This window comes from Pararge aegeria, chromosome 19 (genome assembly GCF_905163445.1).
Source record: "Pararge aegeria chromosome 19, ilParAegt1.1, whole genome shotgun sequence".
Taxonomy (NCBI): domain Eukaryota; kingdom Metazoa; phylum Arthropoda; class Insecta; order Lepidoptera; family Nymphalidae; genus Pararge; species Pararge aegeria.
In genome coordinates, this window is record NC_053198.1 from 11277445 (window position 1) to 11296089 (window position 18645).

The 18645-nt window shown below is 34.8% G+C and overlaps 1 protein-coding gene across 1 annotated transcript in view; it reads left to right on the forward strand.

Annotated features, from left to right (window-relative positions):
* The window catches only part of LOC120631972, a 344454-nt gene that overhangs the window by 229033 nt on the left and 96776 nt on the right, over window positions 1-18645 (forward strand). Inside the window, exon 4 of the mRNA XM_039901687.1 lies at window positions 4619-4621. Within this exon, the coding sequence (XP_039757621.1) occupies window positions 4619-4621 (3 nt within the window). The remainder of the gene's footprint in view (window positions 1-4618; window positions 4622-18645) is intronic.

Consider the following 18645-nt stretch of genomic DNA (forward strand, 5'->3'; position numbering starts at 1 on the left):
GCGTGTTGGTTAACAATAACAAATGGTGAAATAAAATAAAAATGTTTTAAATAAAATAAATAAAATAAAATATTGCACTCGATTCCCCCTTAAAAAAAGATTTTTTCAAACTTTTTTTTGGTTTTAAGACGACTGTTTACAGATTATTTGTGATTAAACATGTAAGACTGTACAAAAACTAAATGCAAATTTACCCAAGTTAACAACGAGACGCCGCGCCGCCGCTTCGCTTGGTCAATAAATTCAAAAACATTATCCAACGTTTACTCAAGCAGCTTACGTGGACTATACATTTGAGTTGCACTTGAATTAGATCGTATCAGCAGATTTTCTCGCTTACCCGCTTATTTTCCGCATTCATTTATTCGATAAACTTTGCAAAATAATAAGGTTGCCACAAAAGTTGCAGCCTGCGTTGCCTTATTACGAAAAAGTTATGAGAAGCAGTATAGCAACGGTGAGCGCTGTGAATTTAATTGGGAGGTGGGGTTCGATTTCCGACACTTATTAATAATTTGGAATTTATTATATAAACTGATAATAATATAATTTAGAAGAATGTGAAACTGAGGGTCAGTTTCACATTCTTCTAAATTAGTAGTAAAGTATATACCAGGGATTTATACGAATTTGATGGTTCAATGTTGACTATGTCATATTTTAAATATAAATATTCATGTGAGACTCTCATTTCAATTCTAGAAAAAAATGGATGGATTTTTTTTCTAGAAATTCAACATAAACAAGGCTGTGAAGTTTCACCTTTATGAAACAACCAGTTTCATAAAGGAAACTTCATAGGCTTGTCACACGTATTAATTATTGTCAACCCTACGCTTATTCTGCTTGCGGCTGCATAAATCTATCAAGAACAAAATGTATATTTTGATGTTTCCTTATGAATACCTAATAAAACATTAGTGGGCTAATTCTTTACTATCGACATTACGGGTCCGTAGAACAAAAGGAAAAAATCTTTAAAATAACTCTTTTGTCCTTCTGTCTGTTTATTAACTGTTTTTCCAAAAACGGAGGCCATGATAATTAACAAATTAAAAAAGAAAGTCATTTGAAATAAAGATGGAAAAACAGTAAAACCATTTTTTTAATTAAGTATTTTTGCATAGATATAGTATATGGACCGGAGAGTAGGCTACGTTTATCCCAGAAAAATGCAATCGCAATTCTTTTATGAACTCTTCATACTTATACGCTTTCACATTTATATTATTACAGTGGCGAAATGGTGATATCATATATGCGAATCCCAAAAGTGGGAGAAACTGCACGTACTTCTAGTATAAAACATAACACAGGTAAATTGGTTTTGGATTAGATCTTAATATACCTACTTATTACGTTTTACTTCCTTCTGTTATGCACAAATTTACGAAGAAAATATAACCAAAAGGCGCGGGCTCATCGCAAATTTTTCGTGTTATACCGTTCCGGTAGTATCACACGTATAAACTAGGGTTTGGGTTTAAGCTCATAGTCCTAATGAGTTTTTTCACTCCCTATGTGTTAATATATCTAACCCTAACAGGTTAGGTCGCTACCATATTGAATGCGTAATGCGTTATCATTCAACACCATTGGACATGACATTGACTGCCTGACTGGGTAAAAGAGTAGTGAAATTAAAAAAAAGTTTGAGTCTTTATTTAATGTAATAAGGTAAACATTACACTTAGATAAAACAGTAGACTAGAAAGTGGCTCCGGTTATGTTTTCAAAAATCTCTTAACAAAACTAAGTCGAGAAGTGTAGAAGTAGTGCGCTCCTTTTCACAATGTTCCCTGTGAAAAGGGATAGACATATTTAAGAATTTGCACCACAATCATTTTATGTACCTAGCTAGCTTTATTTGCTTAATAGAGGCCTTGACTCTATAAACAGAAGGTAAATTTATCTGCTTGTTCTTCTTTCGAACCGAACTAACCGTCGATTAACCACGACTTACTTTAAAAAGGTCAAAATAATTTGAAATCTGGTTTTGAATTGTCTTTATTTTCATTAGATTTAGGAACACCTTAATTATTAGTCTTAGGTAAAAAAAAAACATTTAAACATAAAAGCTCCTCTAAAGATCAACAGACTATTTGAATCTTACTTAATTATAAAATGGCTGCCGGCGAGACTGAGAAAATATCTCAAATACTATAAATAATTTATAGGAATTTAAATCTGCTGGCGTTTTTAAGAGCCTTGTGATATTTCTAAGAGAATTTGCCCAATTCCTTTCTTTAAGATGCTAACACGAAAAGACTACTAAAAAAAAAATCTTCAACATTTTTAAGTCGGTGCCAAGTAAAATGTAAAAATTACTGCAGACTCCTGATATCTTACATATTTTTTGGGTATTTTTATTTTGTTATTTTTTTTTCACGCTTTTAGTTGGTTTGTTATTATCTCAGGTATAGTAGCCAATTGTGGACGTAGCTTCTTACCGAATATTGCTTTTTCTGATACAGGGACGTTATTGTTGAGGAGTTCTGGTACTCAACCTATAGCTCCCTTATTATGATGAGCTTAAATTGCTTGGCAACGATATTGAGGAAATTCTGGTGGCCATCCGTTATTTTCATTTTCAGTGTTACCAGTTTTTTTCTAAAAGCCTACGCACTAAAGACTGGCGCACTGAGCAGTGACCCGGCTTTCTTAATCAGAGGTTCGATTCCCACAACTGGAAAATGTTTGTGTGATGAACATAAATGTTTCAGTGTCTGGGTATTGGTCTGTATATTATATGTATTTATGTATATTATTTATAAAATAATTCATCAGTTCCCTTAGTAACTATAACGTAAGCTACGCTTACTTTGGGACTAGATGGCACTATGTGTATTGTCGTAGTATATTATTATTATCATATTATTATCACACTCGTTGCGAGCGATTTACTCTTATCCGATAAAGACTTCTATTTACAATGTCCAAAGATATTCATCAGATTTTCACTAAATTAAAATGGAACTACCTCTGAGATATGACATACCGAACAAAAAAATCAAGTCATTGTTGGCGGAGTAATCGCGTGACATACATATAAAAAACATACAGTTGATTTAAGAACTTCCCCTTTTTTTGAAGTAGATAGAAAAAAAAAATCACAGCCGCATTTATACCATTAACTCGGATTTTTAGTTGAAAACCTTACCTGTCCAACTGTAGTATGTACATGTATGGCGCACTGGCTATAAATATTGCCGAGGGCAAAATTGAAAAACATTTTAAATAGCAAAGCATAGATTCCGCAACACCACGAACGCCGAAAAACTTATTTCCATGCTCATTAAAATGCGATGTATTTTGAAGGCGAGCATTCCTCGGGGCATAATTTGCCACGCTAATGCTAATTTCTCTGTAGACATCTAACAAGGGTAATTTTCATTTTTACTTTATAAGTCGCATCACTCATTCGCATATTGTTGTATAAACGGGCCGTGATCTACTGAACTAAACTGTAACTTAAGAACGTAGAGAAATAGTAGGTGTTACAATTAAAAGTATGCCCTGTATGTATGTGTGTATCTATGTGCTGAAGAAAAAAACTCTGGTTTTATTACAAAAACAATTTTGTTAAAATATTAATGATGATCTTTGACGAATGCCTATATTAAGAAAAATATAAAATAAACAAATGAAAAATTAAATCTAAAAGTAAATTCTATAACAATTGTCTAAGTTTGATCAAAATACCAACGAACTGTCACGACTTTTTAAACAAGCCTAGGAGTTATATAAGAAATTCTCTATTCTTACTACATTCCAAGCACTTAGAATGTCAAATACTTTTTTTTATTTTCTTGGTTATGGTGTCCTGCGCCCGGCACATTAGTTTTAAAGTTTTATAAATTGTAGATGAATATGAGCATTTTTAGGGGAAACAACGAAAGTTAAATTTATTGTCAAATTGTTTAATTTAAATAACGTTTTTAACTTTATTTTTTCATCATAACTTTTAATCATTGCTCAACCACTGACATACTATTGTATTAGCATAATTGTGTGGGTAGGATAAATCTGAAGGTTGTCGCCCAGTTATCTAGGTTACTTTACGAGCAAAGATATAACGCATAGTGGGTGTCCTGACCAAGCTCCTTTTCGGATGGCAATGCTCCGGGTTGACGTCGTAGATGTAAAGCTGTTCGTCAACTTTCACGCAACCATTGCAGTTCGCGTCTGCGGTGCACGCCCAACGGAATAAGGGCCCGCTTTTGTTTTTCTTATAATACTATTCTTTCTCTATTATTAAATTCAGAATGCATTTATTACATATGTCTTAAAAATAAACAAATCGTACACTAAAACTTTGTCGCTGTTGTGGAAGAATCATCATCAACCATCTGAAACATTCTTACTTTGTATGTTAAAGGTTTATGACACCAGCCCGGAAGGAAGTTGGCGGTGTCAGCTCCCGTGCCTCCGAGAGCACGTAAAGTGTAACAGTAGTTAAAGCCCAGCATTTTAGCAGTGTGGTGGGTCTAAAGCCGTATTTCCTATGAAAGATGAGGTCTGTGTCCAGCAGTACGTTAATAAGCTGCGGATGTTTTTAGGAGTAAGAGTATAAGTGACTTTAGGTTTGAGTTATAACTGGTTTTACTATTCTTTACAGACGGTGAGCACAATGGTCTAACAGCACTGCTGGGAGCTTCTTCCCCTGATCTAGCACTCGCATCAGACGCTTCCAACAGTCTGCCACTGCCAGATTTCGACAACGGTAAGGTATCCTTGGAAGTATTTAGCAAGGAGATTGGCCCGCCTAACCACTTAAAATCTTCATGGACAAGAATGGAATTTCACTTATTTTCTTTTCAAATACTTAAACCATTTATCCTTGTTAATACATACAGAGAATAGAAAACAACTGGATAAGAAACATGTAAGAATCTAAGAATACATCAAAGAATTTACCGTTAATACCGATTGTCGATATTTCTTAACAAATAACATTGAACATTGTTACGAAATATCCACCGATCGAATTGAACCGATTACTAAGGATGAAATTTTTTTTTGTAAAATGTGTGTCTTATTGCTTATTTGTATATATGTATTTCGTTTTTCCTATTCGATGCAAATTTTATGAAGTTCTTCTGAGATGTAGGGCGCTAATTTCCAAGAGGCTAATGTTAATTTCTAGTTGGTCGTTAAAAAATATCCACGAAGGTTTGCGGGTCTATTAAATTTGGCGCAAAATCAAACAACAAAGCAATTGTAAATGCTAGGTTGTACATTGACATTATTTCGGTCTTTACTCTTTAGGGTCCTTTATCCAAATGGTAAAACGGGACCCGTTAACTTAGACTCCGTTGTCCATCCGTCTGCCACTAGGCTGTATCTCATTAACCGCAATAGTTAGACTATACCGCAATAATTTCTATTACACTAAAGTTAAAACAGCCGAAACAGCCGAAGCCGCTGGATCCAAGCGGCTCAGAACCGTGGAACTTGGAACTCCCTACAAAAGACCTATGTCCAGCAGTGGACGTCTATCGGTTGATGTGATGATGATGAAAGTTAAAAAAATAACGTAACCAGAGTCTCGAATATAAAAAGAAAGTAAGCCGGATCATCTAAAGTTTACTTTCATATATATCTGATACATAGAATAACTTTATTGCAACAAAACAACAAACAGCACAAAGAAAAACAAAGATATACTTAACATACTGGTGTTACAAAGGCGCCCTTATAACTTAAAGTAAAGTTCGGAAATAAGGGGCTTCATATTCATAATTTAATTCACTCGACATTTTCTTGCTACCTCGCAACTCTCCAAGAGTTGTTACAGTCTAGCTTTGTAACTGTATATGCAAGTGACAAATGCACAGTGCCACTACAGTTTCGAGCGCTGCTGAAGATGGCTCACGTGTCAGGAGTACGGTAACAAACGATTTACTTGGCTCGCAAGTATAGAAAATTCTTGGCAACGTTATTTTATATCTTGAAAAGTTGGTACAAAAACTTTTAAGGTAATTTGGACATTTCGGAAAGTAGAGTGCATCCTTTTTTTCTGATGGGAGGCCTCGGCCGTGGCTTGTTACTACCCTACCGACAAAGACCAAGCGATTTAGCGTTCCGGTGCGATGCCGTGTAAAAACTATAGGGGTATGAGTTCCAAACTGTTATATCTTAACCGATTCCAAGTTAGACTGCATCATCACTTACCACCAGGTGATATTGTGGTATAATTAAAAAAGGTGGTCAACGCCAGATATTATCACTTTTTTTTTAAGTAATAAGCTCGAGAACTAACCTTACAGCAACGTTAATTTACATAAGTTTCCGGCACCCCACTACTTTTGGTTCTAAATGAAAGGACGCATTTTTACTATTACCTACTATAAAAATAGACGTCTTTATTTAAGTAGACCTACGCAAGGTACGTTTGCGATGATTATCTATTTTTAGCAATTAGGAGAGTAAATGCTTAAATAAAACACGATTAAACAGAATCTAGTACTGATAGGTTTATTTTTACCCGAAAAACAAAGATATGCACAATACAAATAATTTACTTTACTAGAACTAATCACAAGATGGCGGCGCAACGCCACTATTCGACAGTAGACGACAAAATGACTCCAAACTAATGTGACCTTTATAGGAAAACTAGCGTTTATTTTATTTAAATAATAAACTTACATCATAAATTTTTTATTCTCTTCTATTCTCTTCTCGAGCGGGTGAAGATCATTATCTACACCCATGTACACCCAACAATAGAATATCATCATAGTAAATAAAAGCTGTATTTGACAGTTTGACAGTTCAAAAATAGGAGTGCTCCGATCGTCACCAAACTTTACAGGATTACTCACCAGGTCAATCCGGAGATTCCCTGAAAGTTTCATTGAAATCGGTTCAGCCGTTTCGGAGACTATACGCAACAAACCCACACACTTTCTCTTTTATACATATATAGATAGATTGCACCCCCTTTGTTGGAATTGATTCCTAACACAAAAAGCCATTAATCCAAAGAAGAAGAACAAATTTTCTAACACTATAATAATAATATAGGATACAGACAATAAATACTACTGAAAGAAGAAAAATTTCCGCAAGATAAGTACATACGTACGTTTCATTTGAGTTATCTAAAATATTTCTATTCAAGATGTACCGTTAACGTTTGTATATATCTCGCGCAATTTCAATTACAAAACTCAAAAGCTCCGTTTCACCGAAAGCGAGGCGACAAACAAGAGCGTCACAGCGTGAAACTCATCAATCTCCAACTTGTGTAAGGGTTCGGAGACTGAGATCCTACACAGGACCCGACAAATCGTTCCATTTGTCACAGAAACTATGACTGTAAACAATCCATTACAATAAGGCTGTGTTTATTCCTTACGCCTAAAATTGTTTTCCACCAGTACAAGATACGTTGTTTGGGATGAGTTTGAAGAAACTATTCTAGCTATGTTTAGTCTTTAACAGCTTTACTTATTTATAGAAAAGCTGTAGCTCAAGATATGCTGACCTCCCTGTCGCAACGGTGAGCGCTGTAAATTTAAGTAGGAGGTCCCGGGTTTTATTCCCGCCGCTAAGCGATTTAGTGTTCTGGTGTGATGTCGCGTAAAAGCCAATTAGGGTTATGACTCCCATACTCCGTAACAGGTTAGCCTGCTACTACCTTAGACTGCATCATTACTTACCACCAGGTGAGATTGCAGTCAGGGGCTAACTTGTAGGGGTATAAAAAAATTGCGTTCGGAATGAGCGCCCGAGATGTACAAGAAAAACAACGATGGCCTCCTTTTGTATACTGATTCAGTAATAAAGAGTATAAATAAATAAATAATATTATATTGCACAAGTTTGTGCGCAAACACTGGTGCACTCTCTATTACCTTAATCTCACAGTCCAATGGGACGGCAGATCCACACTACCATAAAAAGATCAGGTTCAGAACCGACAGCTTAACGTGCTTTATGAAGCTAGGGGATAAACCGCCAAATTACAAACTTCGTGCACTAAGAATTTCTTGGTAGAAAACCCAAATACTACTCACTGGCCCAACCTGGGATCGGACTCAGGACGTCGTGATCTGCAGGCATCGTGGCAGTACAAATATACGTCAACGTACAATTATGATATATCTTTAATCAGCCACACATCTCTAATATTGTAAATTAAATTCTTCTAGCGTTTTAAATCTAGCTTTTGCCCGCGTCGTCTGGGAAGGATGCTGTCTCCATACAAAATTTCAATATGATGGGTTTAGCTGTGAAGCCGTGCATAGGTGACAAAGGCTACATTTTAAATCCTCCGTGAACTTCGCGTTCATGCATGGTTTTTAGGCATAAAAATAATTGATGTCCCTTTCCAACAAACAAAGAGACACGCTTTCTCATTTATAATATTAATATGGAGTTTATGTATAATAGTTAGTATATAACTATTCTAAGTTATATGCGTTTTAAGTTAGTAAAATATCACTTGCTTCAATGGTGAAGGAAAACATCGTTAGGGAACCTGCATGCCTAAGAGTTCTTCATAATGGCCTTAACCGCTTCTCATTGTGGGAGGAGACCCGTGCTCTTTAAAGGTCCGGCAATGATGTGATGATCATCACCATCACCATCTCTTCAACCGATAAAAGTCCACTGCTGGACAAGGGTCTTTTGTAAATCAAGGGGTCCTGTACCGCTTGTTTCAAACGGCTCCCAGCGTCTCGTTTGATGCCGTCTGTCCACCTCGTTGGCGGCCGGCCAACGTTGCGTTTACCTGTGCGGGATCGCCATTCCAGCACCTTGGAACCCCAACGTCCATCGGTTCTCCGAGTTATGTGCACCGCCCATTTCCACTTCAGCTTTGCGACTCGCTGAGCAATGTCGATTATTCCATGATTAATGAATAATAATTCATCTTAAATAAAAGCATTTAATTCCAGGTTTATCCGTGTAAACCGTTCTTATTGTTGTTTAGACTAAATCACATTCACCCGCGGAACGGAAAATTAATGTCTGCCATTAGATAAACCGCTATTTTGCTTTAGTGCTCATAAAATATTGACTGTAAATTGCTCAAGTCGATCTTATTAATTAGCGGAAATTGATTTAAATCGGATTAATATGTGTTTCTCGAACCTCGCTTTGACCTTAATCTGTTTTCTGATAATTATGTTTTTATGTTTCTTATATATCCTGCTCACCTCTGAAAAAAAAGAGGTACCTATTAGTTTTATAATATACTTATTATAATGAAAAATATATGTTTAAAATTAAATATGCTTCATAATATTTTAATTAAAAAATTGTAAGTCGCAAATGAAGTAGAAAATGCATTTCCACACAAACGAAATGCTATGGCAGGGTTCCTTTGCAAAATTAATATCTAACGTAAAAAAAAAAAACAAATAAAGCAGGGAGCATACTCGTCTAAGTACCTAGGCTCTATGGCATTAGTCTCTTACAAACGTACGTTCCCTGAGTGTTCTTAATAATGTTTCAGAGATCTTTGACGTAATTTGCATAACCCGATGTATTCCTACGCCACAATATTATATCTACAGTTTGATTCTTACTTTATAACAAATATTTCTATACTGGATAGAAGCAGGCGTTATCCATGATAAATTATGAAAATTAAGTTTAATCTGTATGGGTGTAATTTACAATTTCTTGAATCCTTATACTCCACACCAAACAGATCTTCGGCAATGTCCATGCACGTTTCGCTCCGAAACCGGAGTATCCTCAGGAGATGTTGACTTAACAATGAATAATTGTAAATAAATAGTTGTTAAGTGACTTACCAATTATTTCTGTTTATGTCTTAGTATTTGTTGCCCGCATTTTTCGTCCACGTTTGTTTTCCCGGGATAAAAATAGCCTATGTGACTCTCTGTCCTTTCAACTAACTCTATGGCAAAAATCTAGTCGATTGGTTGCTTAGTTGAGGCTTGAAGGAAGGATAAACAAACAAACAAACTTTCGCATTTATAACATTAGTTAGCCCACATTGGAGCAGCGAAGTCTATGTTCTTAAACCCACTCTCCTATCATAGAAAAATACCTGCGCCAAGGAGCAGGAGATGTGAGAGGTTGGTGATGCTGATGACGATATCCCAACAGGTGTACTAAAAATAGATTTAGATAAATCCTGCCATTCGTAGGGAAGGAGAATTGCACTCGTTATTAGTGCGGTACAGTTGAAAAATAGATACCTACAGTTATTGTTAATAAGTTAATTTATTAACATTAAAGAAAATAATTATAAACTAGTTGCGTAATGAACGACCTTATAACGAATTCAAGCGTCGCATTGGTGGTGGCGGTATCAATTACAGTTCAGGCTAGCCGCTCTAGCGAAAATATACTATTTTATTGTGTTTAATTAGAGCAGCTATTTCAAACAACATAGATTTTTTTTCACTCGAGTAGAAATTTAAACACACGTTTTACATTCAAAGAAAACCAAATAAGCCACACATTGTATTGAGATCATTGTACTAATTACATTACACATTTCTTAAACATAATCTAGACCGAATATAAAAGCCTGCCCAAATAAAATCCCATAAGTCCCATGCATAGAGTGTTAAATACATTAACTCGGTTTTAATAGTCGGGGGGAAAAGTAAAAAATGTTGCCACATTTTTCAAAACCGCGTACAATTGTCTAAAACACTGAAATGTTCGGGTATGAAATGTGCGCCAACCGTTCCGTCATCCAGGCCGCTGGGCTTTATTCATGTGAGAGCACGCCGCGCTGTTAAGTTGCCAAAAATGAAAGGTTGCCATTAAAAATGTAAACCCCTAACACCCGAGCGTACATAACGCTACATTTTATACTAACTTCAACTTGAATGGCTTAAAATGCACATAACATTGAAGAGTAAGAGCTGCGTGCTTGGATTCGAACTCGGCCCACCGAAAGTGAAGTCGAAGTCCTGCCCACTGGGCTAGCACCGCTTCTCTATTATATACTACTATATTGACCTGTTATGACAAGGAAAAATTCCTTTGATTGACAGTTATTCCTTTGATTATTACAGACTGAAATCTTATTATGACTGAAATAGAAATAGCCCATGTTACTTCTGAATAAAATAACTTTCTCAGGGTAAAATTTTTAAAGCCGTTTACTATTTAAGAGTTTATGGATTACTCCTTAGTAATCCATAAACAGCCACGCCCCAGAATGATGGATATTTTACTCTGCTATATCAATGGCGATGGTTTACCATCAGGTAGGTCGTCTGCTTGGCCAATTTAAGTATAATTAAAATTCTTGCTGTTATGGAAAAGTCTCGAATTAGACTCCCAACTCTTGTACGAATAAAATTTCAATATATCATAAAGCATTGGCGGCGTATCTTCTGTAATCGTATATAGGTACGCAAACAAATCTAAGTTAAGTTACTTGATTTCACATACGCCGAGCAATCTGGCAACATTGTTCCAGTTCTAAACTTAAATCATCACAAGTTTTGTCAGTTTTCATTTTGCACAGTCCCATACACGTGAACTAATGTGACAGTGAAGTTCAAAATGGCGGAAAATTGTTAAACAAGACATCAAAACTACGCTCTCCAACAAAATTACGCATATGGATTGAAGGAGTATTTGAGTTTACAGTGTATAAGTCTCAAATAAAATAAGCGCTCGATTTTGTATCATTGTTGTTAACTTTCTCATAAGGCTACAGATTAAAAATACTAGATGAAATCTGTGTATTCATTTTTAATTAATTTATGAATAGCATGTGGTTTACAATCATCATCTACAGCCTATGACAGTCCACTGGTGGACTCACGACTTCTCTACATAATAATCAGGCTGGGCAGTCGGGTTGGTGATCACAGTAGATATTAGTAGTAGCAGAGACGAGTAGCCTCCTCTCTGCTATTACTACTATGGTTACTGGTTTTCCGTTATATTCCCTTAATCGCCTTACACGACACCCGCGGTTAGGCGAGGGGTGGTGCCAACTTTATTCTGATCACCGTCACCACACGGTTGACGATGTATATAAGATTTTTTTTTTATTACACTCTTATTTTAAAATCCTGACTGTGAATTCCAAAACAGTGAAACTTCATTTCGGTGCACCCCTACTATAAAACGTGTGTAAGGAACGTTTTTGGAATATCTGTGTGGTAACAAAGATTACACCGAACAGATTTGAGTAGTTAACGCGGATTATTCTTATATTAGCGAATCGTAATGGGTTCCCTAAATTAGCACCCACATTTTATAATTTGTATTTGTCACGGCTTCAACTGTCACTCGCGTGAGAGACGCTGATAAATGGCGCAACAAAAGGCGCTATGACAATCCATTACATCCATTAGCCTAATGGGTATTTTTAATACAATGTACCTTAGTAAAAGGCTTAGAGTTTAACCTCCATCTGTCTCAATTTTACTGAGTAAAGTCCTCTAAATATGACGCGTTTATTTTTCGGTTGTCTGATTCAAGGTTCATGTAATGTCCTATCTGAATCTCCAAAATGATGCGACTACTCAATAGTATACGGCGCTGACAAATGAAAGGGAATTAGATACGAAGGAAGCTAAGCTACGCTTACTTTGGGGCTAGATGGCGATGTGTAGTATATTTATTTATTTAATATTAAAACAATATAAATTTTGGACTTATAATAGATGTTTATGCAAAGGGGTATTGAAACACGAATATGATAATAGAATCATATGAGTGTTTTAATACCTAATTATCAACAGTCGCATACAAGACTTTATCTACTCCCATAATATGAAACCTTGAAAAGATTCTGAAACTTGCTAACTGTTAACATTAAAACAGCTAGTCCTAATAAACTGATATGATCTATTACTGAGTATATGCAAATAAACTAAGCACCTATTAACTAATAATGAGAGAATTATTTATCGTGGTAGTAATAATACATTTTGTACAGTACAATTATTCAAATTTACTGGAATATGTTCTATTATGCTGGAAGGTCCCGATTGAAAACTTCACTATTTTTATTTTCTATGGAATTGTAAAAATATATTTATATTTAAAATATCTAGCGGTGTACTGTCAAAACTTGAATCGCTATTTCTTTTTTGTAGACAAAACAATAAAAGTGTCGAAAACAAAATTGCGGGGATTTGAATAACCTACGGCATCCAATTGGGCAAGCGCGTGAATGACAATGTTCTTTTTTTGAAATTCATACACATACCAATTACCACGCAGTAAGAAATTTGCTGTCTGTGTGAAAACCTTTGCGCAGAAGGGATCGAAAAAACACAGGAATGTTATAATGAAATTCAGTACAGCCTTTTCTCTATGGGAAAGAGCTTGATCTTTCATAGAGGATTTAAAATCCTGGCCATGGGAGTAGATAAATTAATATTTGTGTAAACATCTTTTTATTCTGAACCCTGCTGCGTCCCTTAATTTAACTACTTAAAAAACGAGTATTAATAAATGTGGAAAACATAAATGTATCTAAATCATCATCATCATCATTGTTTACATGACGCGTGCTTCAACTGCGACTGGCTGTGTAAATGTCATAAATGTATCTATATAGGTAATATCCCAACCACTATATCCCGTCACGAAACAATAGAAAAGAAAGCTATTCACAGTTTAAAAGCTCTTGCAAGTCTTTTAGTATATCCGTTAGCAATGACTCTTGCCAGGATTTATACTAACTTTACTTACGACAAGATTGCTGAAAACAGGACTCTTAATTATTTAGACTGTTTTGAAATTGCAAATAGTCTTCACAATTTTGCTTTCAAATTTAGTATAAGCAAAACTTAAGTTGCACTATTAAAGTTACTCCAGGAATTGAAACTACTTCATTATTTGGCATCAGTATAACCAAACTTCCGCAAACTTACGTATAGAGAAATTATCAACATACCATCATTGAGACGACTTCAAAGAGAAATATGAGTCTAATTAATATTAATTACATTCGGAATTCATGGAAGGGAAGGTTCCAGTAGCAAACAAGTAGCGTACAAAGTTAAAGCTGAATACATATGAAAAGAGCCAGTCTCCTTTAGCAAATAAGGTAAACTTAGAAATGTCCGCGTTTCAAAGTACCGTTGATGCGCTTGAACACATATTTTGAGCATACATAGTTTACATGTTAATGTTAGGAAACTGTAGGTACTATTTTTGCGCACTCCAACCTAGACATAATTGATCATTTGCTTTCAATGATGTTCTCAAGCCTATCTTCTTATCTAACTGTAAAAGGTTTTCTCTAAACTAAAGTCAAAAAACTAACTAGGTCTAAACGTAGAAGAAATATTTGACCGAGTATGCTCCGAGCATCGTTGAATAGTTGAATAAATTTTTTATTTCTTTGCCCGAACAGGGGAAATGAGGAACAGGAAACAGGTCTATTAGTTTCAAGTTATATTCATTAAACTTGTTATTTGGACTTTTGATAACAAAAATATGCAACAAATTTTTCAGTTTTCTAAATAAGGATAGGAAGCATTAAAAAATACTGTAACCTGTGTTTCCCTTTTTTTAACTTTTGACTAAAATATTTCGGAAATGTATTTCATTTAAAAAAATGGCTATAAATGTATTTTAAATTTTGCCTTTAGCCATGCTTAAGCTTGCTTTCTGGGGACAGATATCGGAATCGCGGGTTAATTACTTGATCTTGCGGGATATCAGAAATACTAGGCGAAATTGTTATAAAAAAGAAACATTCACAGAATTCTATGTTATTACAGGAATGACTCTGGAGAATATACTTGCTCTAGATTTATCGCGAAGGATATATATATATCTTATTCAGGTCACATATTTCTATGTGCTTCGTCCCATTTCTACGAGTATTTTCTACACAACTAATATAATATAGTAGCTCGACACAAACAGGATAGAAGTTAAAAAATTTAAGCTACAATGAGTTTAAGTCAACGACTACTGTAATGGAACTTTGAAACTGTACTGCTAACGCATCTGTTAAGTTTTACTTCAGAGATCAGAAGTATAGCCATAATAAGATTATAAAGAATCTTGAAGAAAGCATTATTCTTCCGTCTATGCCAAAAAAATCTAAAGAAAGGCAAAGAAATCAGGTTTATCTGTTGGTGACTCTTTAACCGGTTTTGAAGGCAGATTTTACCGAGAAGAAAAACTATGCAGTTGTTCAATGCAGCTTTTATAGAGCGAAGCAAATTTTTTTTTTAGCAAGACTGAGATATTTTTGGGATTAAAAGTAACCTATGCCCACTTCCAGACCATTGAAGTGGTAAGTTAAAAATATTGTTAAACACTCATTAAAAATATTAAATCTGGATACAATAAAACCTATGTAATTCCATATTTATTTTAATGATAACAGAAAAAGCCGCCGCTCCAAGATTTCAAAAAATAACGAATCCTTTATTATGCATGGCATAATTCCTCGACCGAGGATTGTACAAAATAGAAAATAACATGCGACGTTTCCTGCATTCGTTAAAAAATGTAACTCACTACGAGTCACGCAATTTATGTGATGCAAGCATACTCTCGAGAGAAATAAGGCGAATTACCTTAAGCTCTACTCACGAACACAAAGAACTTTTCTTCAAGCAATTAGGATTTCAATGAAGGATCACTAAGCATTTACATTGCATTCAAATACCAATTCATTGCCTTAATCCTGAAGCTTCAAGAAAACCGCTTTTCGTGGGCGATTAAGCCCGCTTAAGGAGTGTTTAACTTGAGAGTATATTCGCTCAATCAATTATCCTTATATAAAAGGCAATTAGTAGCATACATTTTTAGTTCCTAATATGAACATATACAAAATACAAAGAGTTAAAAATGATAAGAGTAAATCGCGTATTATAAGCTATACAACGTTTAAATGAAAAACGATATAATACTTCAGAGGTACCTTTTTTACTGTCTCTAAGACTTATCTGTGAAACCGAAATGCTAATAGTTTTGAGTAAATCATTGCCATAGTTTTTATTGAAAGATACCAGATGCAGCCCTAACCCTGCCTAGCCACATAACAAAAGTAAAATCAAGTGACTCCTGTCATTTTATTAGGTACGAGTCGCGTAGCTTAGGTACTATGTACGTGTCGGTCTTTTATCTTTAATAGGGTTATCACAAGTAAACACTGAAAATGTTTTGAATCAGTTAGTATGGAAAAATAAATATGCCTCTTTTGATTATAAATGTCTACAGGGTATTATAGACAATAGGCCTTATAAAATATATTTATGCACCTGGCAACAGTATTTCGTAATTCCGTTACACGTTGTATAAGATCGCTATATATATTAAATAGCTCTAACATCATTTAAACTGTTACTTACAACTATATACATTTTTGTAAAACTAGTTTCGTAAACCAATTTCTAGCTTCATTGCTCTATAATGGATTTTTAACATTGTACACGTGTGTACAATGTTAAAAATCCTATAAAGTATGGAGACCCAGTGCGCTGCCCAAACAAGAGCGGTCGACCAACCCAGTCAACGCTTATACTAGTAAACATTTAATAAGTTTAATTCTTCATTACGGTTCCCAAATATTAACTGGTTCAAATGAATTGTTTTCGGCATAAAAGATTCATCCGTGTTTAAGCTCTGATTAACTTACGAAGCAGACCTACTGAACTTACTACCTATATAGTTCATATTGTAGGTATAATTTCATCTTTCGAAGTTCATACTGTTTTGCATTTTCATAAAAGAACAAATCTAAAGTGACAGAAAAATAATAATCATGAAACAATGTTATCGCATTTCTCAGCAAATATCAAATCAAGTAACATAACTTGTTTTAGCACAAAACTCAATTAAATTAAATGTACAAACGATTTAAATTAAATCCTACAAGATTTGTTTCTAACAAGAATTTGTAAGCGTTCCAAAAAGTTGTTTCGAGTCTTACGGCATGAAACATCGTCTATGTTTCATTTCTATATTATAAATTTAGTGCCAGGAATTCCTAAGATTTTTAAGGTAACAAGGTTTTACGAATTTATATGGGAAATTACGAATAATTCCTCGCTCCGCTGCGAACCGTGCGGACGCGTCAAATCAATCGTACAAACCGTGCAATAGTGTGTGGCAGTGTGTGGCAGTATATGCAAGAATAAAGGAGAAAACATGATCCGATCTCTTGAAGTGGCTATGACATCATCACAAGCGAGCTCAGGTGATGAGCGAGATCTACTTACGAGCAGGAAACGCAAAGTACGCAGTCCAAAAGATGATTTCTCGCAAGAATTAGGAAACCTCCAAACAGAAATTAAGACTCTCATCACAGACTTGAAACGTGACCAGAACGAAAAATTTGAGTCACTTAATGAGATGATAAGAGATTTGAAAAACCAAAACGAGGAGTTAATTAAACTAAATTCACATTTGCGAAGTGCGCTGGAAACTTCTACGACTATGTATAACGACCTAAACCGAAAGTTTGAAAATATTATGCTTGAACACAAAGATACTCAGGAGAGGATTGAAGAATTAGAAATTAAAATGGAAAATGTTCTCCAAAGGCAGCTTGCATCACGTATTGAAATTAATATGCCCATTAATAAACATGATGATCTTAAATCAATAGTGACTAACATATAAATCAGAACAAACCAGTTCGGCAGTAATAAGGGCTGTTAAAACATATAATAAATCAAACAAATCGGGCAAATTGAATACCAAGTTGATCCAGTTTCCAGGTGAAGAGCGTCCAATTTTCATTTCGGAAGCACTGACTCCACTCGGAAGAAAACTATACTATTTGGCAAGACAAGCAAAGAAAACGTGTGGATATCAATTCTGTTGGATTTCTCGAGGTAAAATATTTCTAAGAAAATCGGAAGGATATCCGGTGTTGCCGATAAAATCTCAAAAACAAATTGAGCAGCTAGTAACTGGTGACTCAGATAAAAATTCTTCTAGCCTTAACAATAATGTTATGTGACTACCAATTAGACTTGCGAGATATAACCAGCCAGCAAGTAATAGTGAAAATGGTATCCTTTATAGACAATTTAAATATTATTGGTGTTTTTTCAATGTTTTTCTTTTTTTTACTAACCTAGTGACTTATGTTATTTTTTGTAATAGTTTTCTCCAAACACAAAATACACGCACTCATATGCCAAATGTACACAAGACATCACACACGCTCATACGAATAAAAATTGAATATTATTTTTTCAGATCGTACTTCGTTAATATCCTGGTAAACACAATTTGCTTTTCAAAAGGCATCGCAGCTTATTTCGTTCATATCATGATTACTTTTAATTATTGTAACGTTGACCATGGCTAATATACAAAAGATAGTTGCTGACATTGATGATACTATCAATGTCGGCAAAGCTGTGATTGTGGATATGCCAGAGCAATGTAGGAAAGTATTTGATCAGTTTAATGGTACTTTTAACATTTTGACTCAAAACATTAGAAGTTTATCTTGTAATCATGACGAACTACTGGTTCTGCTGAAACGTTTCGATATTTCATATGATATTATTATTCTCACTGAATGTTGGCTAACTACAAATTCTGTTATACCAAAAATGAATAATTATTTATCTTATTCTACTAAAAATTACCTAAATCAAAACGATGGGGTTGTCATTTACATCAAAAACAATATAAATTGTACTGTTATTGAACCCAATTATTGTAAAGAAGCTAACTGTTTGGTTGTTACTATAG